Source organism: Crinia signifera, chromosome 8 (assembly GCF_055691185.1).
Source record: "Crinia signifera chromosome 8, ASM5569118v1, whole genome shotgun sequence".
Taxonomy (NCBI): Eukaryota; Metazoa; Chordata; class Amphibia; order Anura; family Myobatrachidae; genus Crinia; species Crinia signifera.
Genome location: NC_139224.1, coordinates 40,474,388 through 40,501,498, shown reverse-complemented (window position 1 = coordinate 40,501,498; position 27,111 = coordinate 40,474,388). Strand labels below are relative to the sequence as shown.

The window sequence follows — 27,111 nt, the reverse complement described above, 5'->3', positions numbered from 1 at the left end:
TATATATATATATAAATATATATCCTGTTATATTCATTTTTATACAGCCTGTGATATTAATGTGTTATTTGTTCTCTGTTAGTATCACCAATTATGTCGAAAGCTGATGCAGAACACATAATGGATGATCTCTGGAATTTACCATCGGCAAAACACTATAAACCGTTATACCAGAACCCGGCTATACAAGGTGAATTTTGACGCTTGGCTAGTGATGTTTTTATAATGTGTTTTTGTGTTAAATGTTGCATATCGTCGCAAAATCATGAATAGTGTCCACAGGAGTTGTTGTTATCATGACTTAAATGGCGTTTTTTTTTCTCAAGTCAGCGAATGTGTTGTTAATTGATAATATATGTATTACAGATGCTATAGCTAGCCGGTATGAACCTACGGTACCTAGGGCCGATACGTGTGAAGCGGGACCATCCGGATACAGAGAACCGACAGCGGGTGTTGGATCAAACGCCAAACAACACAACAGCTTGGCTAAAGGTGCAAAAAGACCCCAGATCAGCGATCAAGCTTTCTGGTCATTGTTTAAAGGAACCATGCCGGCACAAACCTTTGACAAATACCCGTGTATGTTTATTTATTTGGTTTCTTATATAGCACAACATTTACCATTGTTCTTTACAAATGGAAACCACAGGTATTAAACAGCCTGTGTAGACGTAAGCCGACAAGGAAGGTGGGGTTGGGATGTGGGACTGAAGGTGTTATAAAGCGACTGTCTTTGTGGCCGCGTATGTGTAACTAAAACGGTGTGATTTTTATTACAGTAGGAACCACGCCGATGGAAAGATCTGGCAAATATTCAGGTGTGTAATGTAATGTTTATTTAGTTTCTTATATAGGACCGCGTTCATCATTGCTCTTTACAAATGGAAGCCACCGGTATTAAACAGACTGTATAGATGCAAACCGACATGGAGGGGTGGGTGTTTTGGGAGGCGGGCCTGAAGGTGTTATAAAGCGGTTGTCTTAGTGTCCGCGAATGTGTAACTAAAACGTTGTTATTTTTTATTTACAGCGGATCCGCGACAATTCGCAAAAATGATAGCCGCGGCCGGGGTTGCTCAACCACTCAATGCTGAAATGGATGGGGGAGAATCCGCTAAAACGGTGATCGACCCACAACGCCAAGAAAATGTATCAAGGGCCGAGATCATGGCCACCGAGCGCGACGATTTCAAGCCAAGCAAGCGGAGAATTTCAAAAAGTCGAACCGGTCAAGAAAACAATGCCGATTTATCAGACCTTAAAAGAAGGTTGAAATATTCGGAAGGTAGACCCATGAGAAAAAGAATTGCATTACAAACAGTGCCAACCGTGAGTAATGTGGATTACCCGCACGCATTTACAACACCTGCAACACCTACTGAATCCGACATTGACATTGCCGGTAATACAAAGACTGTGAAGACTCGTAAAACTTTACGACTGTCAAGAGAGAGATACACGCCGCTGACGGATGATGATGTCATCGTAATTTCAGACACGCAGGAACATCATACTGCAGAAACGCAAAGCGTGGTCAGTAACACGCCTGCAGCTACATTATCCGCTAATGATGAGGACTTAAATGGGCAAACATTTTTTATCACCCCTAGTGAAGAGTCAGTCTCAGATACACCACAGAATGATGATGAGACTGTAACATCTGTAGCCGGAATCCCTGATAAAGTAATGGGTGATGATTACACAAAACTACCCAGTGTTTTTACCACGGTCGGCGAGGCAACCGCATTGGGCGGTGCGGATGCCCCGCCGACCGTGGTATCGACAGACATAGTTGATGGGGGTCAGAATGTGGAACAATTAGGACAAGATGCGGAAATACAATACTACGCGGTCATGGGGAGGATGCGTGAGCATATAGGGTACATGCGTAGAAATGTCAATTCCCTGTTGAACCGTATAAAAGATGAGCTTTATGGTTCAAAAAAGAAGCCAGAGATCATTAAAGAACTTGTAGAAATGTACATGAATGTAACATCAAATCATATAGCAGAGACCGTGAGGACTAGGGATTTTATTAAAGCGAACATGTATCATTTTGCCGAGATAATTGAAACGAATCAGTGACTAGGCATGGTGGGTTATGGGTTGAAACGTAATTTACATGTGTGTAAAAAAGCCCCAAGAATTAAAGCAAATGTACCGTGCAAAATCTCACACTTATTTCGCCGTTCGAAAATAAAACAGGCTTTAAAATGCATATACAGGCTGAGAAAGCGTAAACAACACAGGGTGCGAGGCACACCCCCAACCCCGTGTGCACAGGCTGACAAATCACCGGACCAACCATCACCGGGTGACGCTGCGTCACCTGACAATGTTGAACACCCCGCAACGCCCATGCATAATGACATAGATGGGGGTGCGCCACCCGGTAATGGTGAAGGTCGGCGAGATGTGTACTTAGAAGCTGTTAACAGGTATGAGCGACACCATCCTAATTTCAGAGCTATTGAGTATCATAATCATTTTCAATTTGTTAATTTGGAAAGAGTTACATCATTTGCAGAGGGTGTTGAAGCCGTACACAACGCTATACAGGTTATGATTGATGAATTCATGGTTGGTGTTGACCCTAATGATCGTGTACAGTTAAGATTGGAGGGGGGTGGTTTACACAACGCCATCTACTCACACCGTAAGCCGCAAGAATCATTAGACGCTGTCAGTTTCTTGAATCAAATTACAAACACTCTTCAAAGTAACGCAGAATTCTTATTAGCCACGGGTTTAAGGTTTGTGATCACTGTTTTTAGAAATAGAGCGGGTGGGGCCCTAACTGGTCGCGGCCTTAGACGCATTCCATACAGCTTAATTATAGAAAGGCGCAGAAGACACCTGTATGATTTCAACAATACGCACAATTATTTGTGCTTTGCGGCATCGATCTGCAAACTTCTGGATAAAGGTAATGCCACAGACGCTGAAATACATGATCGGGCGCTTCAAATTCATAAGGATTTGAACCTACCGATCGATAAAGCAGTCAGCTTTAGCGACGTTGTTGTTTTTGAAAAACACTTAAAAACAAAAATTACAATATTATATCATAATAATGGGTCTTGGCATTACTTTTCTTCAGTATCGTATTACGATGATACCCTGTATGTATTATATCACGATTCACACTATTATGGCCTGATTAATATCTGCGCATTTCTCGGATCGAGAAATTTCTGTTCCTTCTGTAATCGAACTTTTGAGCGCAAAAATAGCCACGATTGTCTTTTCTTTTGTAAGGCTTGTCACAGACAAGCGTGCGCTGATGATGGGGCTTCCGCATTAAGATGTTCGGTTTGTAGGGTATTTTGCAGATCGCGTGAATGTTTAGAGGAGCACAAATCCTTAGCTTTAGATCGCAAAATATCCTGTCTTGAACATGTTTATTGCGACAGGTGTTGTCTCTACCGTCGCAGGTCTCATGAGTGTCAGGGGCTAAAGTGTTCTACTTGCAAGGCATATGTTGATGGGTTTGCGGATCATTTGTGTTACATACAGCCCATCAAAGCGGAAGAACCCACCACCAAATACATCTTTTATGATTTTGAATGCATGCAGGAGACAGGTATACATATACCAAACTACTGTTACGCTCTCACATTAATGGGTGAGAAATCCTGGGAGTTTAAGGGCAAAGGTTGTATCGATGATTTTGTAAAGACGTTCATGAAACCAAAATTTGCGCATTACACATTCATAGCCCATAACGCTGGGCGGTATGATGCGTATTTTGTATTGAACAAGATCATCAAAGAACGGTATACAGTATCCCTTATCTCTAATGGCGGAAACATAATGTGTATCACAATAAAAGATCTGAAGATTAGGTTTATAGACTCTCTCAATTTTCTCCCCATGAAATTGAGCAGATTTCCAAAGGCCATGGGATTTGATGGCGTTAAAGGTCATTTCCCGCATTTTTTTAACACAGCCGATAACCAAAATTACATAGGGGGCATGCCCTCAATAGAATATTTTGGCCTACAACACATGATGCCTGAGGAGGCCGCTGATGTTACAGAGTGGTACGAAAAAAACAAACACAAGGCGTTTAATTTTCAAAAAGAATTAATACGATATTGTAAAGAGGATGTCAGAATATTGCAAAAAGGGTGCGCAGCTTTCAGATCAGCCGTTATAGCCATGACAGAACAGGAGTTTGTAATAGCGGCAGAGAAAAAAGATGTAGCCGTTAAACGTCACGTTGATCCATTCCAACTGACGACTTTAGCGTCGGTTTGTATGGCTATGTATCGTTGTAAATATTTACAGGCAAACACATTGGCTCTTGTACCGGGTGATAACTATCACAAGACCCAGAAGCGTTACTCAACACCTGCCATACAGTGGTTAATGTACATAGAACACAAAGAAGGTGTGAGTATAAGACACGCTTTACAAGGTGGTGAGAAGAAAGTCGGCAGATACAGTCTGGATGGTTACGCCGTGATTAACGGCGTGCCAACAGCTTTTGAATTCCAGGGGTGTTTTTATCACGGTTGTGACAACTGTTACAAAGCCGATGATGAAAACAATCTGACTAAAACAACCTACGGTCAACTGTGGCACAAGACACAGTTAAGGATACAATTCCTTAAACGGTGTGGATTTCAGATAAGGGAGATGTGGGGGTGTGAGTGGAAGAAAATGAGGGAGACTGATGAGGAGCTTCAGGTTTTTCTGAAAGGTTTGGAAATCCCTGAACCCTTGGATCCTCGTGATGGTCTTTATGGCGGACGCACTAACGCCATAAAACTTTATCACAAGACAGAGTGCGATGAAAAAATACACTATTTTGACTTTACTAGCCTATACCCATTTGTCAACAAGACCAAAACATATCCTATACGTCACCCACGCATCATTTATAAGGACTTTGATGATGTCACAAAGTATTTCGGTTTTGTTAAATTAAAAATTAATCCTCCGCGAGGCCTTTTCTTTCCAGTTTTACCGGTTAAAATGAATGGTAAGTTAATGTTTCCGCTGTGCCGCACATGCGCCGAATCTGGACAGTGTGAGCCGTGCGTTCATGACTCAGAAAACCGCGCCCTAACCGGTACATGGTGCACAGTGGAGATAAATCTTGCTATAGAAAAGGGGTACAAAGTGTGTAAAATCTATGAGGTGTGGCATTTTGATGAGAGATCTGATGATTTGTTTTCAGGTTACATTAAAACACACCTCAGAGATAAACAGGAGGCTTCTGGTTACCCCGATTGGTGTACAGACTCTGTGAAACAACAAGAGTACATAGACGCGTATCAAAAAAATGAGGGCATAGCTTTAAGACACGAACACATAAATGTCAACCCCGCCAAAAGACAAATTTCTAAATTGTTTTTAAACTCATTATGGGGTAAATTTGGTCAACGTAGCAACATGCCCAATACTTGTCTAGTGACAGATCCTGATAAGCTTTTTGAATATGCCTTTCAACCACACTATGAGGTGTCTGCTTTAGACTTCATAGACTCAGAAACTGTTATGGTCAACTGGAAATACGCCAAAGACCATTATACCAGGTCTTCAACAACAAATATATTTATAGCTGCATTTACCACAGCGCACGCACGCGTCGAGTTGTACAACCTATTGGATAGATTACAAGATAGATGTCTGTATCACGATACAGATTCTGTAATATTTGTCAGCAGGCCCGGTGACTGGAATCCGCCATTAGGCGATTATCTAGGGGAGTTGACCAGCGAACTACCAGCTGGTACGCATATAACAGAGTTTGTTTCAGCCGGCCCCAAGTCATACGGCTATAGACTAAGCAACGGCAAGACGAGCCTCAAGGTCAAAGGTATAACGTTGAATGTTTGTAATGAGCAGCACGTTAACTTTGACAGTCTGAAAGAACTGGTCTTAGATTATCCTTTAAACCCCAAAGGCGAGGATCAGAAAAAAATTGTGACCAGGCAGCCCGGTATAGTACGTGTGAAAAAGTACTGGCAGATTGAAACCCGTATGCTGCAGAAAACGCAAAAGTGCGTTTACACTAAACGTAACCTCACGGATAATTTTACAACCCTACCATTTGGTTATTAAGATGGATATCCGTTTTCAACACCCCTTCTCCTGTATTTTAGCTGGGCCCTCCAATTCGGGGAAAAGTTATTTTGTGAAAACGCTAATACAACACGCATCCACACATATGACGCATGTACCTGATAATATTGTTTGGTTTTACACCTGTTGGCAACCGATATATGACCAACTTCTGAGTGTTCACCCTGGTATGCGTTTTATAGAGGGGTTGCCCGAGTCATTTAGCGACGACCAGCTTTTTCCCCCTGATAAGGTTAATTTAACGGTGATAGATGACTTGATGGATGCAGCGAGTAATAATTCTGAGGTTGAGAAAGCGTTCACAAAGTATGTGCACCATCGTAATCTCAGTGTCATGTACCTTGTGCAAAACATATTTTGTCAAGGTAGAAAGAGCAGGACTATACATTTAAACACAAAATACATGGTCCTGTTTAAAAACCCCCGGGATAAAATGCAGGTTAGCATTCTGGCTAGACAAATGTACCCATCAAAATATCGTTTTTTTCTTGAAGCCTATGAGTCCGCTACGGAGCCACCATACGGTTATTTACTGGTTGATTTAAGAAACAATGCCCTTGATGATTATCGTTTACGAAGCGGTTTATTTCCCCCCGACACACCAGTAGCTTATGTTGTTAAGAAGCGGGGTTCTAAATAGCTATAACCGCGCATCCTATAGTCATTCATTACCACTTCTAACAGCTGTGAACATGTCGACCAGGATAAGGCGTAATTGGGCCCTTTTAAAAACCCTCATTAAAGCCAAACCGGCCCAAAGAAACACTATATTATCCAACGCTTCAAACGATTTGGTGACAGCCATATGTGAGATTGCTCTCAATACGCTTAAAGGTAAAATACCCCTGTCACAGCGTCAGTTGAACTACCTTAAAAAGAAGAGGAACCTTATAAAATCGCTTTGTAATAAGAAATGCGCCATTGGGAAAAAGAAGAGGTTGGTGAAACAGTCGGGTGGGTTTATCGGATCGTTGCTAGGATTTGCTATTCCATTAATTACCGGACTACTGTCTAATCGGTGATGGAATACGCTGAGAAAATGTATCTGGTCCCCCAGCAACAGATAGACCGTTTAAACAACAAACCAACCGGCGATGATATACGCAAAACAGCCACGCAAAGCCTAGATGCAGAGATCATAAGTATACTACATAATAATGCTTTATCAGAGTATGAAAAGGCAAAACGATACACAGCTGTGTTACAGAGGTACCTGGTGTTGAGTAAACAAACTGATAGAGAAATGTCAACTTTAACGCTTTTATCACCCGGTGCAAATGCTGTTGAGGATACTGCTAACCCTACACAAGATGATGCTACCGACGCTGTTTACCACGATGTCTTGAACAGTGTTAATGCGCGGTATAAAAAGAACTGTGAAATACTAATGAGTAAAATGGTTCGCTCTAAAGACGTTGCGAATTGGGACCGCAAGGGTGTGTTTATGTATAAAGGTGTCACAGTGCCAGGATCCAATGTGTTAGACTTGATAAGGGGTATCACGCAAAATCACAGCGTGACGAGTCATAAAATGCCTAACGGTTGGATTGAATTTATGCGCGCTATGGCTGAGTTGAATATCCCGTCCACTGTAGTTGGTAATGCCTCAAACAGATTACAGTTAGATCGCTTAAAAGCTGAAATCTACGATGATGAAATTGGCAATGTAAATATAGCCTCCCCAATACACAACATTAAAAAAAGTCGTATAAATGTTTTAAATTCCCCCGGGTTAACAACGCCACACGGCTACTTACTACCGAGGAAAAGATCCGTAAATCTGTTTCAGGATTCGCAGTGGTTGAACCTTTAACATATAACTAATTTATAATGTTTTTATACAATGTATTTTTGTGTGTTTAATTTGTACGATGACGTTTAATTTGTATTGTATCATGTATTTAGTGTATTGTTTTAACTGTAAAGTTTATCGTGTTATTCGTGATTATCTTGCTGTAAATACATTTTGCCTGTACCAATAAAATATGATTATGATTTATAAAATGCTGTTTTGTTCTTTGATTCTAATCAGTTTGTCTGCAAAAATATGCAATCACACGGTATAAAGTTCAATAAGCAAGATTTTTTAATAGAAAGTAACCATAAGCGATGTACATACAACATTTCAATCACAACATTAGTTACAAGTTACACAAACAATTTTTGTATTACACATTATTTTTATCAAACACATGTTGGTTACTGGTGACACAGGACTGTATACAGTTACCCGTATATCGACTCAAACAATGACTTCTAGGGAGACGTCTTACAAAGTTTGACACATAGCGATCATTACGTTTTGTATCAAAACTAAAACGGGCCAACACAGCTGTATATTTGTAATTTTTACACATGAAAAATATAAAGTATATACAATATTGTCCACAAACGGTACTGTTAAAACCTTGCAACTGCTTATTTTGGTGGTAAATTCTTTTTGAATTTGAGTTTAAAAAATTTATTATGGCCTTTGGGAATAGGGGGTTGTCAGGTTCTAATCCGTAAGAGTCCAAAAAGTAACACTCGCGCTGGTTGTTAAAATAAACGGCCAACCAATGCTCCCCCGGTTGGGTGCTGGTATGTGTGTTGATTACAAACGCGCAGGGGTATTGCGATAGTTTACCGCTCGGTAGCATATCGCACGGGTAGGTCCCTTTAAAAAACAGGCGCGTCACCGGATTAGCGTACAGTATACAATTTATCTGTAATGTGTTCATATCGCTGCTGGGGTGCTGAATATTGGTAAATAAACGATAAATATAAAAATTATTTATTTCATTTATAGATAATCATACAGCACATCGCGCCTCTGGTTGATCTCGATGATATTATCAAATAATGCGTATATTATTATGTTGACTGTCCGGTCTAGTGCTCCTGCAAACCGGAATTCAGCTCGTAGATTTCCGGTTCTGATTAGAGACAGATGCTCCGCGCATTCCTGTTCAGGCGACAGATCAAAAGCAAATAGTGTGTAGCCGTTGAGGTACTCTTCACGGTCAATTAGTATACCCGAATCTGATTTCTGCTTATTTGTGATCTGAATGAGTGACATATACTCGCGAACCGCATTACCGTGTTCAAAGTCTGGTTGAAATGGTTTGGCCGGATGCGGTGTTCCATCCAGGTATAGGGATGCGAAGTTTACATTTTTATGTTCAAACCGTAGAGGGTTTTTGTCATAGGCTCCTGAAAACGCTTCATTATCTACAAAAGCGGCTATAACGGTTTTTGGTACCTGGCCTAAAAACAGATTTTCTAAATTAAATACGCGACTCCCCGTCGGTATGCTATAGATCTTCATGCCCACTCTATCGATCGCATATTTGGCGTTGGTGGTCAGTAAGGCCTGGGCGTGTCCAATCCGGACTGCGGGTGAGACCTGAACTCTTTTCACAAACAGGGACGCTGCAACAATCTGAATTTTAAAGGCCTCCGCTTCAGCAGACATTAAGCAGAAAGCATCTTTGTTTCTGATGAGTTTTATCTTCAAGTCCACGGCGTTCAATATTAGTTTATGTTGATGAAAAAGGTCACAGTGTAGCGGCCCCAATAATTCAACCGTTCGACTTTGTGTCGTTGTTCTTGCCCTTTTTATAAACCCTGTGTTTACACCATCCAGGGTTCTTGTGTTGTGTTCTCCAGCCACATCTTTGTAGAATAATCCAGTTGTGTGTTTTGTGGATAACGCATCTGAGCTATAATTCAGTATGGTCTCTATGTAGGCCCTATAAGCGTAAAGATTATTGGACTGCGATATGAGCCTATCGCCCAATGTGACATCAACCTGGCTAAATAAAGTTGCTATGGGGTAATTAATAAGAGCGACCTTGGCGTCTTGAGGTATAGCCGTGTTATCATGCCGTACGATCTTGCAGGTCACGTACAGCAACGTGTTGTTCAGATCGTAGTAGTGTTCCCCGCTGGCCGCTATGTAGAATTCAAGCGGAGCGGTCTCGGATAATGCCGCCAAAGGTTGAACTTCGACGTAGAGGCTTTTCTCTACGCTGGTCTGCGTCGGTGGTACGTCAAAAAGATCAAGTTCAGATTTTGCGCATTCCATGGATTCATTGTGTATGAAAGACATGCTTAAAAAATATCACCGACCCTCCGCTTCGGTTTCCTTTTTTTAATTAAGCCGCGTCTGCTCCGTTTTTTGTTTAAAAGGGGTCTGCACCATGTCGGAAGTCGTATTGCCCGCTTCCGTTCATTTTTAGCCGCCCCTTTCCTGGCATAGATTAAACCTGATCCATCTTGCTTCGCTTGATTTGCATCGTGTATTTTGCTCACAACCGCCGCTGTGGCTTGTCCGATGACGTCTTTCGCGATGTTGCGTGCTGCATTCTTCACGTGGGGCTTTGCTATCGCCAGCCCTCTTCGGAAAAGCGGTACCGCTTTTCTGAACAGGCTTCGAAAAATACCGCCTAAACCGCACCCGTACATATACGCGCTGCCGTGAAAACCGGGTAATCCATTACCAGCCTGTGTTTTATAATATTGCGCGTAGAGCCCCGGGTCACCATAATTTTTAACGGCCACCATTGTCTTTAATAAAATTCGGATTTGCGACGTCTGAAATGTAGTTTCACGTTCGCTTTCCCAAACTTGAATGACATGTTTTCGATCTGATCATTCTTTATCTCTATGGCTATAGTGTCAAAATGCGTCTTGCACAACGGAACATAATCGGGCTTCTCATACCGTATAGTGACCATCTCGTTGTTACGGCCCTTTATTTCAACGGTGCGCAACAACGGAACATAACTATCACCGACCCTCTGATGTTCGATAATATCTGTGTACACAAAGAGCGTATATTGTCCTCCGCTGATGTCGGCGCACGGTTTTAAAAACTTAGTTTTCGGGTATAACCCCAGTATTCTCGACAATTTAGGACCGGCTGAGATGTTGTACATCGCCTTGTTGTCGATGATTATCTCTCGTTCAAGCGGATCGTACAATAGTTTTAAACCATCCAGTTTATGTCGGTCAATTTCAGCGTTGAAAGAAAACAGTAACGCCCCGATGGTTTCATAAAACCCCGGTTTAACGCAAACCCTCGTTACTGTACCGCTCGTCCCATCCCACTTTGTTATTTTCAACACACAATCACGCACATCGATTGTATTCCAGGTGTGTGGGTATTGTATTTCTGTAAGAGCTACTTCCCAATCTCCACTTAAGTCTATAGGCCTTGCTAACTTTGTGGTATAGGCCCTTATTCTGATTGACGCGGACTTTACCGCATACTTTCGGATCGCGTGTTTACGGCGTCTGCGCATGCGTGGAGAACGCAACGCGCATGTGCCACGCCTTGACTCGGTACCAGTTCGGCCAGATCCCGTCCAGAACTGTTCACCGCTATCATTCGGGAAATAGGGGCGTATTATGGGCGTCATGCGGAATGACACATGGGCGTAGTTTCAAAGTGGGCAAAACGGGGCGGAAACATGGGCGGACACGGGGGAGTACACTTATGTTGGGGGGCGTACATTCGGAAACCACTCCGAATGCACGCGATCAAAAAGGGCAGAAATGTGCGGTGTCCACAAGTGTACTATTGCTTTGCGGACACCACTCGTTCATGCGCTAGGCGAACGTACGCCTAATGACTACAAGCATTAACACCTGAACCCAATAGAATCGACTCCTTTACTCATTACTCACTAATAGGACGCTTGTCAGTGCTTTAATTGAAACCATTGCACTTCAATTGCTGTAAGGGTTAATGTGTGCAATGCATGTGTTAGGCATGCTTGTAAGGATATATTGGCATCTAATTGATTCCAATTCAAAATAAGAAGTTTTTTATGAGGATAGGTAATTGAATAAGTGGGTCATGTGATGTATAGCAGAAGTTACTTCATAGTGGGTTGTTTGGCGTAAATACTCCGCTTACGTGCGGTAGCACCGCTTGGCTCCCGTTCGGATGCGGTATTCCCGAGCATACTCTGTAATACTCTGTAATACCGTGCCGAATCGGAGTGTTTCTCCCGCACACGCATGCTTTGTATGTCGTCCGTAAACACGCCCTGTTCTTAAAGAGTGAGTCCGTCCGAATGCGGAGGACACGTGGGCGTTTCTACGGACGATGGCCGCACGCGGCAAAACACCGTGGCGTGCGGACCGCACCGTAAGAATGCGGGAATATCCGCACCGATCAGAATAAGGGCCATAGTCAGAAATCTTATTTTGTGGAAATGTATCGGCTGAGGCGTTACTCGGCAATGTTATGTAGAAGGGTTTGTCATCCATCTTCCTCTTTGTTTATATATCTTTTATCTCTGATGCAGCGACCCAACTGTTAAATTTTGTGGGGTATCCGCGCCACTTGACTAATACGTATTTCCTCCCTCTAACCGTCTTATTTTTTAAAACCTTCTCCACTTTGTAAATCCTATTATAGTTTTTCGGTATACTTTGAAGTTCTTCGGGGTAAAAACTACCCGTTATAGCTTCCCCGTAGAGATCCTCCAACGTGTAAAGCGGCTTAAGTCCTTTAGTGTTCACGCCGCGTATTACAAATATTTCCTCAGAAAAACTCTGTTCGTAACCTTTCTGAAATATATCCTTATATTTTGAGATACGAACGTGGTCCCCGACCGCTAAACAAGCCTTTGTTTTCTTACTTCTAAAGTAATCGCCATATATCGTCTTGAAGACATCCAGCGCATTAGAGCCATCCACCTCATTCGGCGCCCGCTTAATCGTTCTATGGTATGTGTTATTATAACTGGTTATGAACGCTTGTAAAACGTCTATATATCGGTATGTATTATTCGCCGTGAAATATCGCCACATTCGTGTTTTTAAAGTCCTATTGAAGCGTTCTATAACGGCTGCTTTCACATCATTATTGGTTGTGAAATGTTGTATACCGTATTTTTCTAACAACTTTTTTAGGACTTTGTTTAGAAACTCTTTACCATTATCGGTTTGTAGTTTCCTCGGTACGTCCCCCTGTTGGAATAATTTTTCAAAAGCCTTAGCGACAGTCGTCGCGCTCTTAGCAGTCAGACTTTCAGCCCAGGCCCTCTTACTGAATATATCGATGACTGTTAGTATATATTTTACTCCGTCGTTGTGCTTTGCCAGATCTATGAGCGATACCAAATCACATTGCCACTGTTGATTTATATCCGATACGCATATCATATTCCTTTTATAGTTTTTTCTAGCCGGTTTGTGCAATGTGTACGCGTCTTGCTCTTGTAACCATTTTCTCACATCGGACCTTTTAAATTTATTTTTCAAAGCTTTATAATATTTATCAATGCCGCAAAAACTACCCGGCTTTAAAACGTTATAATACCAGGCTTTCAGCCGGCTGTTTTGATGATCAGCGTTGCGAGACATCCTACACAAATCAAATTTGATATAAAACAAGATCTACAGTTCTACGAATTATATATCTGTTGTATACCATATTTTTCTAACATCTTTTTAGCATTATGTTTAGAAATTCTACCAGCTGATTAAGATAACATTAAGCGTACTTTATATATGTGTTATTTCACATAGCCAATATCAGTGTATGAAGTTACAGTATCAAACCAATTATATTTTAATACGGGGGTTAATATTATTTATACCACTTTCATATCAAACGTGATACGGGCTTGATATCAGACATATCAAACTCGATATCGCGTTTGATATTAAAGTGTATAAAAGGGGCGTGGACCTGTCAAAACCAATTAGTTTGAAGAAAAAGTGTGCCTTATCTACTTATATAGATCTCACTCAAGTACAAACCCCACCCAAGTCTAACCCTCTCTGCACAGGTTACATCAGCCCCACCTGCAGTGCACATGGTTTTGTCCATTAGAGAGTGATTGTGCCTTTGCGAGTGAATCAGAATATTCCCCTAAATATATTATATGCTACTTGCAGTGTTTGTTACAGCATCGTTATCCTTTACCTTATAAAACACGTTACTATTTTTGGCAAAGTTTACTTTGAGAAACTGGGCAACAAGCTCTGGTATTACGCCACACCATGACCCATATCTACTGATAAATGAGCGGTGTTCTGGCCAGAAACAATCTGCTTCCAAGCAGGTCAGACACAAACATTAATGCCGTCTCATTGATGCTGCCACCGTGTGACATAAAACGGAACAAATGGGTAACATATGGCAGAGGTTATAGACATAACAATGCCTGACAGAAAAGTTACACAAAGTCGCCTTACAGATCAATATTTTTACCTTAAATTGAAGATAAGGGAGGAAAAAATAATACCTGGATTTCATTTTGTTATTTAACTGTACTTATTTATTATTTTCTATTATTAGAGGGAGGAAGATTCAGGGAAAATGTGAGGAAGAATTACTTCACAGAAAGAGTAGTAGATAAGTGGAATAGCCTTCCATCAGAGGTGGTGGAGGCAAATACAGTAGTACAATTTAAACATGCTTGGGATAGGCATATTGATATCCTTACAAAGAAATAAGGATCAGATATGGTTTGAGGTAACATGTTTAAAAAAGGGGCAGACTAGGGGGGAGATTCTCTAAGAATCTCCGCCCCCCTTCGCCGTCCATCGCATACTTAATTATCGCATATGTTGTAACATATGCTATAATTAAGGCAAAGGACAGCTCTTGCGTTAAGAGCTGTCCTTTGCGGTGAGTGTCGCCGGGTCCCAGCAGGTCCCGGCGGCTCTCCCCTCCCTCACACACCCGGCGCTGCTGCTGCTGCGCCGGGCTCTCCTCCTCCCTGCACCCGGAAGAGGATCAGTGCAGGGAGGAGGTCACAGGTCCGGGCAGCACTGCGCTGTGCTGCCCGGACACAGGTGAGGGGGGAGGGGGCGATGCGGGTCGGCGGGGGGTCGGCGCGGGGAAGCGGAGGGTTGCGATAGAAGCCCATTGGCTTCTATGGGGCATCGCCAGATTTTTCTGGCGATGCCCCCCGCCGCGGTAACCCGGCGGGGGATGCTTACAGCATCCCAAAATGCGGTAAAAACCCCGATAACTGAGTTTTTACTGCATTTTTAGTTTAGAGAATCCCGCCCTAGATGGGCCAAGTGGTTCTTATCTGCCGTCAAATTCTATGTTTCTATGTTTCTATTTATTTTATTTATTAACAGTTTCTTATATAGCGCACACAGATTCCGCAGCTTTACAGAGAATATTTGAACATCCACATCAGTCTCTGCCCCTATGAAGCTTACAATCTATATTGTCTACCACATATACACTCGCACAGACATTCTAGGGTTAATTTTGTTGGGCGCCAATTAGCCTACCTATATCTTTGGATTGTGAGAGGAAACCGGAGTACCCGGAGGAAATCCGCGCAAGTACGGGGAGAATATACAAACTCCACGCAGCCATGGTGGGAATGGAACCCATGACCTCAGCGCTGTGAGGCAGTAATGCTAACCATTACACCATCCGTACTGTACTTTTGGCATTGACGTTTATCGGCGTTGTGTTTGTGTGTAAAAATATCATTAGTTAATGACCGTCAGATTTTTAGTGTAAATTGAAAATCAGACGATTGCAGCGGCTCTAAATTACTTTTTAGTCTTCCTCTAAATTGTAAGCTCAGAGCAGGGCCCTCTTACCTCGAGCATATTTGCCCGAATATTCTCCTGCTGGTAAATGCTCATCTCCTGCCTATGACCGCCAGCCCATGGTAGCATGATGACTACTCCCTCGCTACATACAGATGGAGCCGTGCTTATTCAACCAACCGGTGCACCAGAGCGCTCCGTCTCAATGTGCTGGTCCTCGAGATGGGGACGCGCGAGCGTCTCACACACACACACACGCGTCCCATTGCCACAAATTGGGCACGGGAGCGTCTCATACGCACGTGCGTTCCATTCTCGTCGAATGGCACGCTGAGTTGGAACTCTCTGGTGCGCCAGGTGGTTGAATAAGCACGGCTCCATCTGTACATCTAAGCTGCATTGTGTGTTGTATTGTGGCACTCTTTGTTACCTGTACTTAATTTTTGTTATGTATTTACTGTAATGCATAGGCGTGCGCAGGGGGGTGCCCAGACATCCCCTAATGATGACACACCCCCTTTGCCACTGCCGCCACCACCACCTCCAGCCACAAACCCACAGGCTTTCCAGCTGCATGCATGTGTCTGTATGCAGTACCTCCCCCTGGCAAAGAACATCTAATTCGCCCTGGCAACAAGCATGTAACACCCCACCCCCCTTCCCCAGCAATGAGCATGTAGCACTCCATAGCAACAACCATGTTTTTTTCCCTAGCAATGAGCCTGTAAGATCCCCCTGGCAACAAGCATGTAAATTCCCCCTGGGCAACGACCATGTAATTCCATATGGCAACTAGAATGAAACCCCTGGCAATGAGCATGTATCCCCAACATTGAGCAATATACCTCTGACAATGAGCATGTATAGTAGGTAAGCCTCACTTATGTGGTATAATATGTAATAGGCGTTATGGTGTATGGTGTGCTATAATATGTAATGGGCATTATGGTGTGTGGTATAATGTGTAATGGGCATTACCGTATGTGGTGTATTGTGTAATGGGCAATGCCATGTGTGGCATTATGTTTAATGGGCATTAGTGTGTGGCATTATGTTTAAAGGGCATTATGGTGTGTGGCATTATATTTAAATGGCATTATGGTGTGTGTCATTATGTGTAATGGGCATTACGGTGTGTGGCATTATGTTTATAGGGCATTACGATGTGTGGCATTATGTTTAATGGGCATTACGGTGTGGCATTGTGTATAATTGGCATTACAGTGTGTGGCATTATGTGTAATGGGCATTATTGTGTGTGGCATTTTGTATAATGGGCATTGCAGTGTTTGACATTAAGTTTATAGGGCATGTGGCATTATGTTTAATGGGCATTACAGTGTGGCATTATGTGTAATTGGCATTACGTGTGCAGCATTATGTGTAATGGACATTATGGTGTAAGGCATTATGTTTATAGGGTATTACGATGTGTGGCATTATGTTTAATGGGCATTACAGTGTGGCATTATGTATAATGTGCATTACAGTGTAAATTTTTGCAGCGTGCCTTTTTGCACTGTCCCCATTTCTGGTATGTATGGGGGAATGATTTATTTAGTTTGCATTGATGCCCAGTAGGCAGTGATAGACACATCCTCCAATGGTGCACCCCTTAAAAAAATGGTCTGCGCACGCCCATGCTATAATATCTGTCACCCTGTACTGTTCCATTGTATGCCATCCCCTGCTGCATTAGCATAATAGTGCAACTGTGAAGACAGCAGCAATTGCAACTCTGCCAACATATGAATCAGGACCCGTCTGAAGATGCCAAAGTGGGTATCTCAGTCCTTGCACATGCATACACATACCTCCCAACTTACAGAATTCCCCATTTGGGACATCAGCACAGCCCGCCATGCACGGCTCGAAAAGGGGATGTAGCTTCAGTCAGGAGGGGTGTGGTTTACACATAATGCTGGGAGGGGCATAACACATAATGCCAATATTGTGAAGCCACGCCCCATTTGCATCACATTGGGGGCGTGGTCAGCACTGTGTACTCCCATCCCTCTGCCTCCCGTGAATATACCCTGTACATATGCGCAGGGCATCTATTCACCGCTGCTCAGCAGTTCAGTGGTAAGCAGTGGGCACTCCCAACTGCCCCCCACCACGTGACACTGTCGGAACTGGGCTGGATGCGGGACCATCCCAAATCAGGGCCGAAACTAGGGTTTCCGGTACCCGGGCCAAGGCAGTCATTTGGTGCCCCCCCCCCCTCCTCCCCTTACCGCCGGAGACCCCCCCCTGCTGACAACATACATACCTCCTGTGTGCAGCCAGCGGGGGTCCGGGGACAGCTTGACTCCATCCGTCTCTCCTACTAGCGCAGCGGCGGGAAGCGCTGGTGATGACTTTGAAAAGACTCGCCGGATGCTGATTGGCTGAATTCAGCCAATCAGCGTCCGGCAAGTCTTTTCAAAGTCATCACCAGCGCATCCCGCCACCGCCGTAGTAGGAGAGAGTAGAGACAGACGGAGTCTAGCTGCCGCTACAGCGGCTACCAGGAACCCCGCTGCCTGTCACCGGACCTCCGCTGGCTGTCCCCGGACCTGATAGCGCCCCCCCTCCAGCGCCCGGTGTTACGGCCCTGCCCAAATAAACAGGAAGGTTCCGTGAAAATTGGGACAGTTGGGAGGAATGCATACACATGTAGGTACACTAGGGATGGGTTCTGTAGCGGCATCGGCATAAAGTCGCACATGTTACAGCGGCAAAAGGAAGCCATCACTTCTGACTCAGAATAAGCCCCAGGATGTCTTATCCTTGTATCAGTCATATTCATCAGTAGTATTATTGCTGCCTCCTGACAAGTATATGCAAAAGCAGAATACACAGGTTTATTTCCTGCATAAAACCCAGTGCTTTCATATGTCCTGCCAGATGTAATAGAAAGTAAAAGGTAGCTTTCTCTTTAAAGGCAACAGAGAAAACAGAGGATCCGTACATCAATGAAGGAACGGGCTTTCTTGTTCAAATTAATTTTCTAATTTAGTACTAAGTTTATCTGTCTCTGGATTCAGATGCCTTAAAATGAATACATTACTTTTGTGCTACGTAAATATAGCATTCATCAAAGTGACATGGAAGTAATGAATATATTTGAAATACAATTAGGACACCAGTTTATACTTTTTTTCCGCTTTCTCTGTTTGGTGATGTACAGAGCCCAGAAGAAATGATGTTGAACTTATAGCTGGACGACATTTACTAGGTCATCAGACCCATCGGAAAATGAGTTGGTAATATGTATGTGTTATTGGTGGAAAATATAAACACTGGATATCCATTCCTTTAGAATATAAGCTCTAACAAGCAGGGTTACTTAAACCATCTTTGATGGCCCTTTTAACCCGATTCCTATCCATCGGGTCGAGAAATTGCTGGGAAAGTGTCAAATTGTATGTGTTTTCCCTCAGCTTCGATGCTCTGTCCCTTGCGCATTGGATTAGAACCAAAGATCACCGTGGCTGCCACAAATACCGCACAGGGAAGCCCAGCGCCGCCGTAGACGGTGATGCCCGACGCTTCCCCGGCAGCACAGCAACTTTCGGAGGGGCTGGGCCCGCCCCCTTTGGAGACGGCGGTGGCTGGGCCTGCCCCCTTTGGTGACGGCAGTGGCCTTGCCCACCCCCTTTGGTGACGACAGTGGCCAGGCCCGCCCACTTTAATGACGTCGGTGGCCGGGCCCGCCCTCTTTGATGACATCACAGCCCGGGCACGCCCCTTTTGTGACATCGGCGGCCCAGGACCACCCACAGCTGTGACATCGGCGGGCCCGGTCCGCCCCACGGCAACCTGCCCGCACAAAATTCTAGAGTGAACGCTACCACAAACATTTATCGGATCCCGCAACCATGACTGGGATCGCATCCGATACATTGTATGGAAAAGGACCGCATGTGGTGTATCGTATTCCACCCTGCCACCCAGGTAGCTGCCAGGGAGTATACGGGAAACAACATGCGACTTCAATCTTCCGATAAATCTCATATCTCATTTCGATCATCGCTGCTAGAAAGAACAGTCAGTCTTTTATTTGCGAACAGGAAAAAAAAATTGATGGTCGCGACCATCGAATGATTTTTCACTTGTGCGCCACATGCTAGAGGATGAGTAAGTGTACACATCCCCTCGCATCCAAATGCATGGATTCACAGTACTGCAATGGGGTACTGCTGTTCCTTTATGTATTCAGTGGCCTAGGGCAGCACTGCGGTCTCTGAAACTGCACCTTGGATCGGACATTCTTATATTTGGAAAAACATTAACAATTTACAAAAATAAGCAGAAATAAAAGATGTCACAGAACTGTCAACATTTCTAACACATATATCCCAAATTGCACTGCAGCTATTATCCATCATTTTCATAATAAATGCCATGTCCTCTAAGATAGGATTAGCAGTGTTCTGCCGCGCCGGCCGTCCCACAATGCGGATCTTGCAGCAGCATTTTTCAGCCTAGTACAGCAGCCTCCCTCCCTCCTCCTCCTCCACCCATTCCCAATGCTGGAGAGACAGCCTTCACGCTTCACTGACTTATGCTGGAGTTTTAATATCTGCCGTGAAACACTCATCTATCATCACCTGATCTATTCACCGGCTTAAACTAATAGAACGTAGATAGGAATCAGATAGCGTACACTTCCACACGGGCTCAGAAATAATTTGTGTGCTACTGCAAGAAAATAAAGGCATGCATGCAGATTGACGATCCTGCTGAAAGGAATTCACACTACAGTACCGCTCTGACCGAAGAATAAAAACCAAGGAGGGCAATTTCTAGATCACAGGGTAACCGTAACAATGACACGCTTTTTGCTGTCAGGTGTGACAGAAGCAGGACCAATCACAGAACAGATCTGTATTTAACCGATTACCCTTCCTTTTTGTACACTTATATATTGGCTGGAGGCAGACGACAGATAACCATGCAGGTATCAATGGCTCACTGGTACAGGTTGGGATTTCTCTAGACGTTGCATGCAGTGATGTCTACAAGACACTTTGACAATGAATTATTGTTACTGATTTCAACCATGTCATTGATAGTGGTTGGCCACCCGTTCCGGAAAACGTCAGTTGCAGAGCTGTCAGCGGAGGATTCTGCTATAGACATGCAAGTCCATGACACACAACATTCCCAGACCAAGCATACAACAGATAGTGGAAAAACAGAGACATATTGATATATGAAGGCCATTAAAAGCCAGTACACACTGGGCGGTTTTGAGCTGAAAGCAGCTAAGTTTACCCATCTGAGCTGCTTTCAGCTTAAAAGCCGCCCAGTGTGTATGGGGCAGCAAGGAGCGGTGAGCACGGATGTGCAGTCCTGCATCATCGCTGGCCCAGCTGCTTATTTGCTGGTATTAACAGGAGAAGGAGGAGTGGACGGCTTTCCGTAGCGTTTTGCACTGGAAAGTTTTCGACCCTGGGAAAAATTGCTAAAACGGGTGAAAAATGCCCAGTGTGCACGCACAGACCGGTTTTCCCCATCATCTGTCAGCATACAGGCTGACAAAACGGCCAGTGTATATGGACCTTAACTAATGTAAATCAACATTTTCCCACCTACTGTATATGACAATGTCCAATGTACAGTAATGATAGCACGGAACTCAGGTCCAAGTCATCCTCGGCAGAAAGGTCATTGGATGGGTGTGCATACCCCAGAGTAGCGATATATGTGCCTTACTCCGAAACCTATATGGCACTGTCAGAGGTAATGATAGTATGGGAATCAGCAGAAAGATCATTGGGTGATGTGCATATCCCAGAGTAGTGGTATATGTGCATTACTGTCACACCTACATGGCACTGTCCCAGGTAATGATAGCACAGAACTCAGGGTGATGTCATCCTCAGCAGAAAGCCTGCTGGGTGGATGCACATACCCTAGAATAGTGATATACTTTGAAGTACAAGGCACAACAATGAGATAATCAGTCCTGACAATGCACCTTTGCAGGTTCACTAGAGCAAAGAGCATGGGCTATGGATTCCCGAAAGATAAAATAGGCAAATGATCATCTTTTACTATGCTCTATAAAACAATATGGGTGCATATTGGGTGTCAAGCTAAAAACTCAACATTCTTGAGTGCTTGTTTCCAACAGGGTAGCGTCCAGATGGTTTTGTAATGTGTCCTGTGTATTCCCAACATGTGTTTTGTTACCTTAGAAGAAAATGTCACTGGTGCCGGACCCTTTCAGCTTGGTAATCGGTCAACTAACTATCACAATTAGATGTCTGAGCCAAGCAGAATTCTCTGTAAACTCTTCACCCCCTCACAACAAGGCCATCTCTAATTCCTCTGCTCCAAACATCTCCAACCTCATCTCCCTTCATTCTCCCTCCCACCCTCTATGGTCGGCTGATGACTTTTACCTCTGTTCTATCACTGCCTCCTAATGCTCGAGTTCAAGATTTTCACTGTGCTGCACTCCTTCAGTGGAATACGCTCCCTCGCTCCATTATGCTCGCCCCAACCTTGCAAATCTACAAACAGGCACCTATTGATCAAAGTGTACCCTTCCGCAGCATAACCTAGCCCTGGGGCTGCTCATCCAATCCCCTGCCCCATGCCTCGACCATCTCTGCTTTGCTTACATCCTGCCATAAAGTCACCTCATGTCATCTGTCTGTTGGCCCTTCCCACTAGATTGTTAGCTTCTTAAAGCAGGGCCCTCTTCCCTGTTGTTGCCATAACCCTCTTCCCTCCTGTTGCCATAGCCCTCTTCCCTCCAGTAGCCATAGCTCTCTTCCCTCCTGTTGCCATAGCCCTCTTCCCTCCTGTAGCAATAGCCCTCTTCCCTCCTGTTGCCATAGCCCTCTTCCCTCCTGTTGCCATAGCCCTCTTCCCTCCTGTATCCATAGCCCTCTTCCCTCCTGTATCCATAGCCCTATTCCCTCCTGTTGCCATAGCCCTATTCCCTCCTGTTGCCATAGCCCTCTTCCCTCCTGTATCCATAGCCCTATTCCCTCCTGTTGCCATAGCCCTATTCCCTCCTGTTGCCATAGCCCTCTTCCCTCCTGTTGCCATAGCCCTCTTCCCTCCTGTTGCCATAGCCCTCTTCCCTCCTGTTGCCATAGCCCTCTTCCCTCCTGTTGCCATAGCCCTCTTCCCTCCTGTTGCCATAGCCCTCTTCCCTCCTGTTGCCATAGCTCTCTTCCCTCCTGTTGCCATAGCCCTCTTCCCTCCTGTATCCATAGCCCTCTTCCCTCCTGTTGCCATAGCCCTCTTCCCTCCTGTTGCCATAGCCCTCTTCCCTCCTGTATCCATAGCCCTATTCCCTCCTGTTGCCATAGCCATATTCCCTCCTGTTGCCATAGCCCTCTTCCCTCCTGTATCCATAGCCCTATTCCCTCCTGTTGCCATAGCCCTATTCCCTCCTGTTGCCATAGCCCTCTTCCCTCCTGTTGCCATAGCCCTCTTCCCTCCTGTTGCCATAGCCCTCTTCCCTCCTGTTGCCATAGCCCTCTTCCCTCCTGTTGCCATAGCCCTCTTCCCTCCTGTATCCATAGCCCTCTTCCCTCCTGTAGCCATAGCCCTCTTCCCTCCTGTTGCCATAGCCCTCTTCCCTCCTGTTGCCATAGCCCTCTTCCCTCCTGTTGCCATAGCCCTCTTCCCTCCTGTTGCCATATCCCTCTTCCCTCCTGTATCCATAGCCCTCTTCCCTCCTGTAGCCATAGCCCTCTTCCCTCCTGTATCCATAGCCCTCTTCTCCTTACATTCCACTTACAGCTCTCTCCTACTCAGCAACCATCTCTCCCCACATACAGATGGAGCGCCTATAGTTCTTGCCCGGGGATCGCCAGCATGCCTGCGCTGGCGATCGCTAGCGCAGAGGCACTCCATCTGACTGGGACGCGCGCAGTTTCCGGATGGCGCCGCTGCGGGTCCCTGCCCGTCTCCACTTCAGATGGGCAGGGATAGGGGGACGGCGAGGCAGCAAGGGGTACCGGGAGAGGCAGCGGGCGGTGGAGAAAGCTCTGTAGCCACGGGGCACGTGAGCGTCTTGTGCGCGCGCGCCCCTGGTGAGAGCCGGCCGATAGAATCGCCAGCCCTTGCATGGATGGAGCCGGCTCCATCTACATCTATATCTATGGCGGCCAACCGCTAGTAGTATGCTGATTACTTACATCAGTACATGTATGCACACACACATATACATACATGTTTTTGCTGTCTTTTTACTTTGCAAATGAAGGGCAGCATAGAGGACCAACATTGTATACAGATAGAATTTCAGTTGAAGATAACTAATAGCTAAATGCATTGTTAACATATTTTCCAGAAGAAGAAAAAAGGCATTTTTTTTTAATAAATAGATTTCTAAGATGCAGATATACAACCAACAGCTGCCTCTCTGTGGATGAGTAAGTTCCAGGTCATTGCCGGCTGGTATAACAGTGTGTTTGGACAAAGTCCTCCATTGTCAGTTGTCCTGTGTGCTGGCATGGGCTCAGGAGATGTATCAATAGGTGCTGCCTGCATGCAGATACCTGTATAATCTTATTATGTTTATTTTGCTGTAGTAAGAAATATTAATTTTATTTCCATCTCAGTATGATGGCTACTGCTGTGACACCACTGTTTCCTGACAGTGATAATCCTGCCTTTTCTTGTATTACACTGCTTTACAAGTATTGTGATATTACATGTTCCAACAATGGGCCTAATTCAGACTCGCAAAGAACATTTTTTCTCTAAGGGACAAAACTATGGTACATTGCAGGTGGGGACAATGTAACCTGTGCATAGAGAGTTAGATTCCGGGGATTTGTTTTATTACTAAGGCAGCTACAGTATTTGTTAATTTTCCTGGCAATTCTTTTTGAATGCCAATAAAAGCAGTGATAAAGAATCGGCCTTAGCTATAACTGCCTACTTCAATATGCTTGGCAGTCTAGTGGCCAACAGCCCTTAAGATGCGGTTACAAACCACAAACCTCCACAATCCAATTAATACCCTCTCCATTGAGACTGATCACAGACCAGTGGCGGAACTTGTGGGTGGTGAACCCTGGTGCAAAAATATAATTTGGTTCCGCTCCTCCGCCTAAGTTCACAATATGCATCATGGCAGTGGGTGACAGGGAGAGGCGGGGGGGGGGGAGGCAGAGTGTGATAGGGAAAAATTGTGGGTGACAGGAAGAGGGTCACAGAGGCAGCAGTGGGCCCCTTAGTCCTCAGGGACTCTGCCTCTTGCACAGACCCCAAAACCTCCATCATGCAGACAAACAACTCATTACCATAATCCTTCGAATATCACAAATATCCCCACCTCATCCCAGTGGAGCCCAGAAACACCCCAGATATTGTTAAGCCCCAGATAACACCCACTCCTACCTTTTAACAGATGTAACGGGTTGGGATCATTTGGTCTATTGCATTATGGTAGAAAGTCATTAGGTCGAATCCATTAGGTCGACATGCTAAAAGGTCGACATGATTGTAGGTCGACATGGGAAAAGGTCGACATGATTCTAGGTCGAAAGGTCATTAGTTCGACAGGTCATTAGTTCGACAAGGTCATTAGTTCGACATTGTCTATGTCGACATTCACAAGGTCGACATGGGGTTTTTCACTGTTTTTTTACCTGAATGTCAACACAGTCGACATGGACACAGTTTAAAGTGCACTGCAACCCCTCGCATCGCTCGCTGCGCTCGCTATGCGTCGGGCACGGTGCCTCGCTACGCTCGGCACACTATTTTATTCTCCCACCACGCCCTAGTGGATGGTAGGGCATGAAATACCGCCTGTCGGCACATGTTGGCTCAAAAAACAGTGAAATACTCCATGTCGACCTTGTGAATGTCGGATAGACAATGTCGAACTAATGACCTTGTCGAACTAATGACCTGTCGAACTAATGACCTTTCGAACTAGAATCATGTCGACCTTTTCCCATGTCGACCTAGAGTCATGTCGACCTTTTAGCATGTCGACCTAATGGATTCGACCTAATGACTGTCTACCATAATGCAGTAGACCAAATGACCGCATCCCGATGTAACAATGGATATAGATGGGCACCAGTCATATATGAGTATTTACAGCGTTGGGTACTCAACTCTATGAACCAGCAGAGGTTGTTTGTGTGGGAGACAGGAGGGTATGGGGCCACTACTCTGGGCAGTGTCACAGCATATAAAAAAAAGTCACTGGCTGACTGGATGATGTATCGCATGCGACCCTGCCACCAGGGAAGGTCCCGGGTGGCCTGGTGGGGGATCGGCTGGCCTACACTGCTGTGACAGATCGCAGTAGTGTATGACCAGCTTGAGGCCTGAGGGAAAACCACCCCTGCGGCCCGACATCTCTAGGCCCTTATTCTGGTTCACTCACAAAGGTAAATTCCTTCTCAAATGGACAAAACCATGTGCACTGCAGGTGGGGCAGATGTAACATGTGCAGAGAGAATTAGATTTGGGTAAGGTTTTACTAAAAATAAAGCAGTCAGTATTTGCCCTGCACAGAAACAAAATAACCACCCAAATTAAAATCTCTCTGCACCTGTTATATCTGTCCCCTCTGCAGTGCAGCATGTTTTTTTTTTCCATTTGAGAAGGAATTTGCCTTTGCAAGTGAACCAGAATAAGGGCCCTAGTGCACAGTAAGTTCGGAATGTGACTTAAGTGGTGTCTTAATATTCTTTAAAATGTGTTTTGTATGGCTTTAAATTGGAAGCCAGTAATTTTGTTAAACAACTTATATAGTAGTGCCGGGTCACACCACACATCCAAACAATCTTAACTGGTGTAGAAGACATTGGCAGAGAAGCAGTTAATATACATATTATAGTCTACGTGTCTTTTCCCATTTCCTTTTCATCCTAGATCTGAAATAGTCATCAAACATATAGATGACCAGAAGTTTGAAAGGGAAAATATAATCAAGCAGGGGTCAGGGTACAAGTCTGTGAGGCATGAAATAGGGGAATTACCGGTGAAAATGGCACAGGCCGGTGCGTGCGTGCCGAGCATTTTCCCAACGAGACGAGTCCCACTGCTCCAAATACATAATAATTATCCGAATACCACCTGCAATGGACACAAATGTAAAATCTAAATAAGCCGTGAATGTATTACAGTTAAGATGAGCATTCCTTGATTATTTTCCCTTTCTTGAGAACAGCACACAACGTGGTCTTTTCATTTCCCGCAGAAAAATATCAATAACGGCTTCGCAATAATAAAAGCTTTTAAAAAGAAGCCGGCCAGCAACAATAATTCAGACTACGGGGGGTCAGCAAAATGAAACAACAAATAAAGGGGATGGCGGTCATGAATGTTAAATCGGGAAAGGAGAATTATAGCAGTGGTTGCAGATTATATCTATATTCCAAATCATCAAAATATTAACATCTTTCGAGGCATCGTGACAGGTTGCGGTAGGAGGCTTCCTGCGTGTAGCAGTGGTGCTGCACATCTGCTGTAAATGGGTGAGGCTGAATTCCAAAACATCAACAAAGTAAC

General features: G+C 44.5%; 2 protein-coding genes across 6 annotated transcripts in view; one reads left to right on the top strand and one right to left on the bottom strand.

Moving 5' to 3' along the window:
* The window catches only part of CACNA2D3 (calcium voltage-gated channel auxiliary subunit alpha2delta 3), an 876,035-nt gene that overhangs the window by 780,179 nt on the left and 68,745 nt on the right, over positions 1 to 27,111 (bottom strand). The window lies entirely within an intron of this gene.
* Positions 94 to 14,101, top strand: LOC146026888 (uncharacterized). The gene is made up of 5 exons (XM_083157940.1): positions 94 to 190; positions 367 to 582; positions 783 to 821; positions 1,034 to 1,756; positions 14,052 to 14,101. The coding sequence occupies exons 1-5, from the start codon at positions 94 to 96 to the stop codon at positions 14,099 to 14,101; spliced, it is 1,125 nt and encodes a 374-aa protein (XP_083014066.1).

Excerpts from the sequence above, each read along its gene's own strand:
- LOC146026888 (XM_083157940.1), top strand. The coding sequence starts at position 94 with ATGTCGAAAGCTGATGCAGAACACATAATGGATGATCTCTGGAATTTA. Across the intron at positions 191-366 it reads CCAGAACCCGGCTATACAAG|ATGCTATAGCTAGCCGGTAT; the intron begins GTGAATTTTGAC and ends TATGTATTACAG. Across the intron at positions 822-1,033 it reads AAGATCTGGCAAATATTCAG|CGGATCCGCGACAATTCGCA; the intron begins GTGTGTAATGTA and ends TTTTATTTACAG.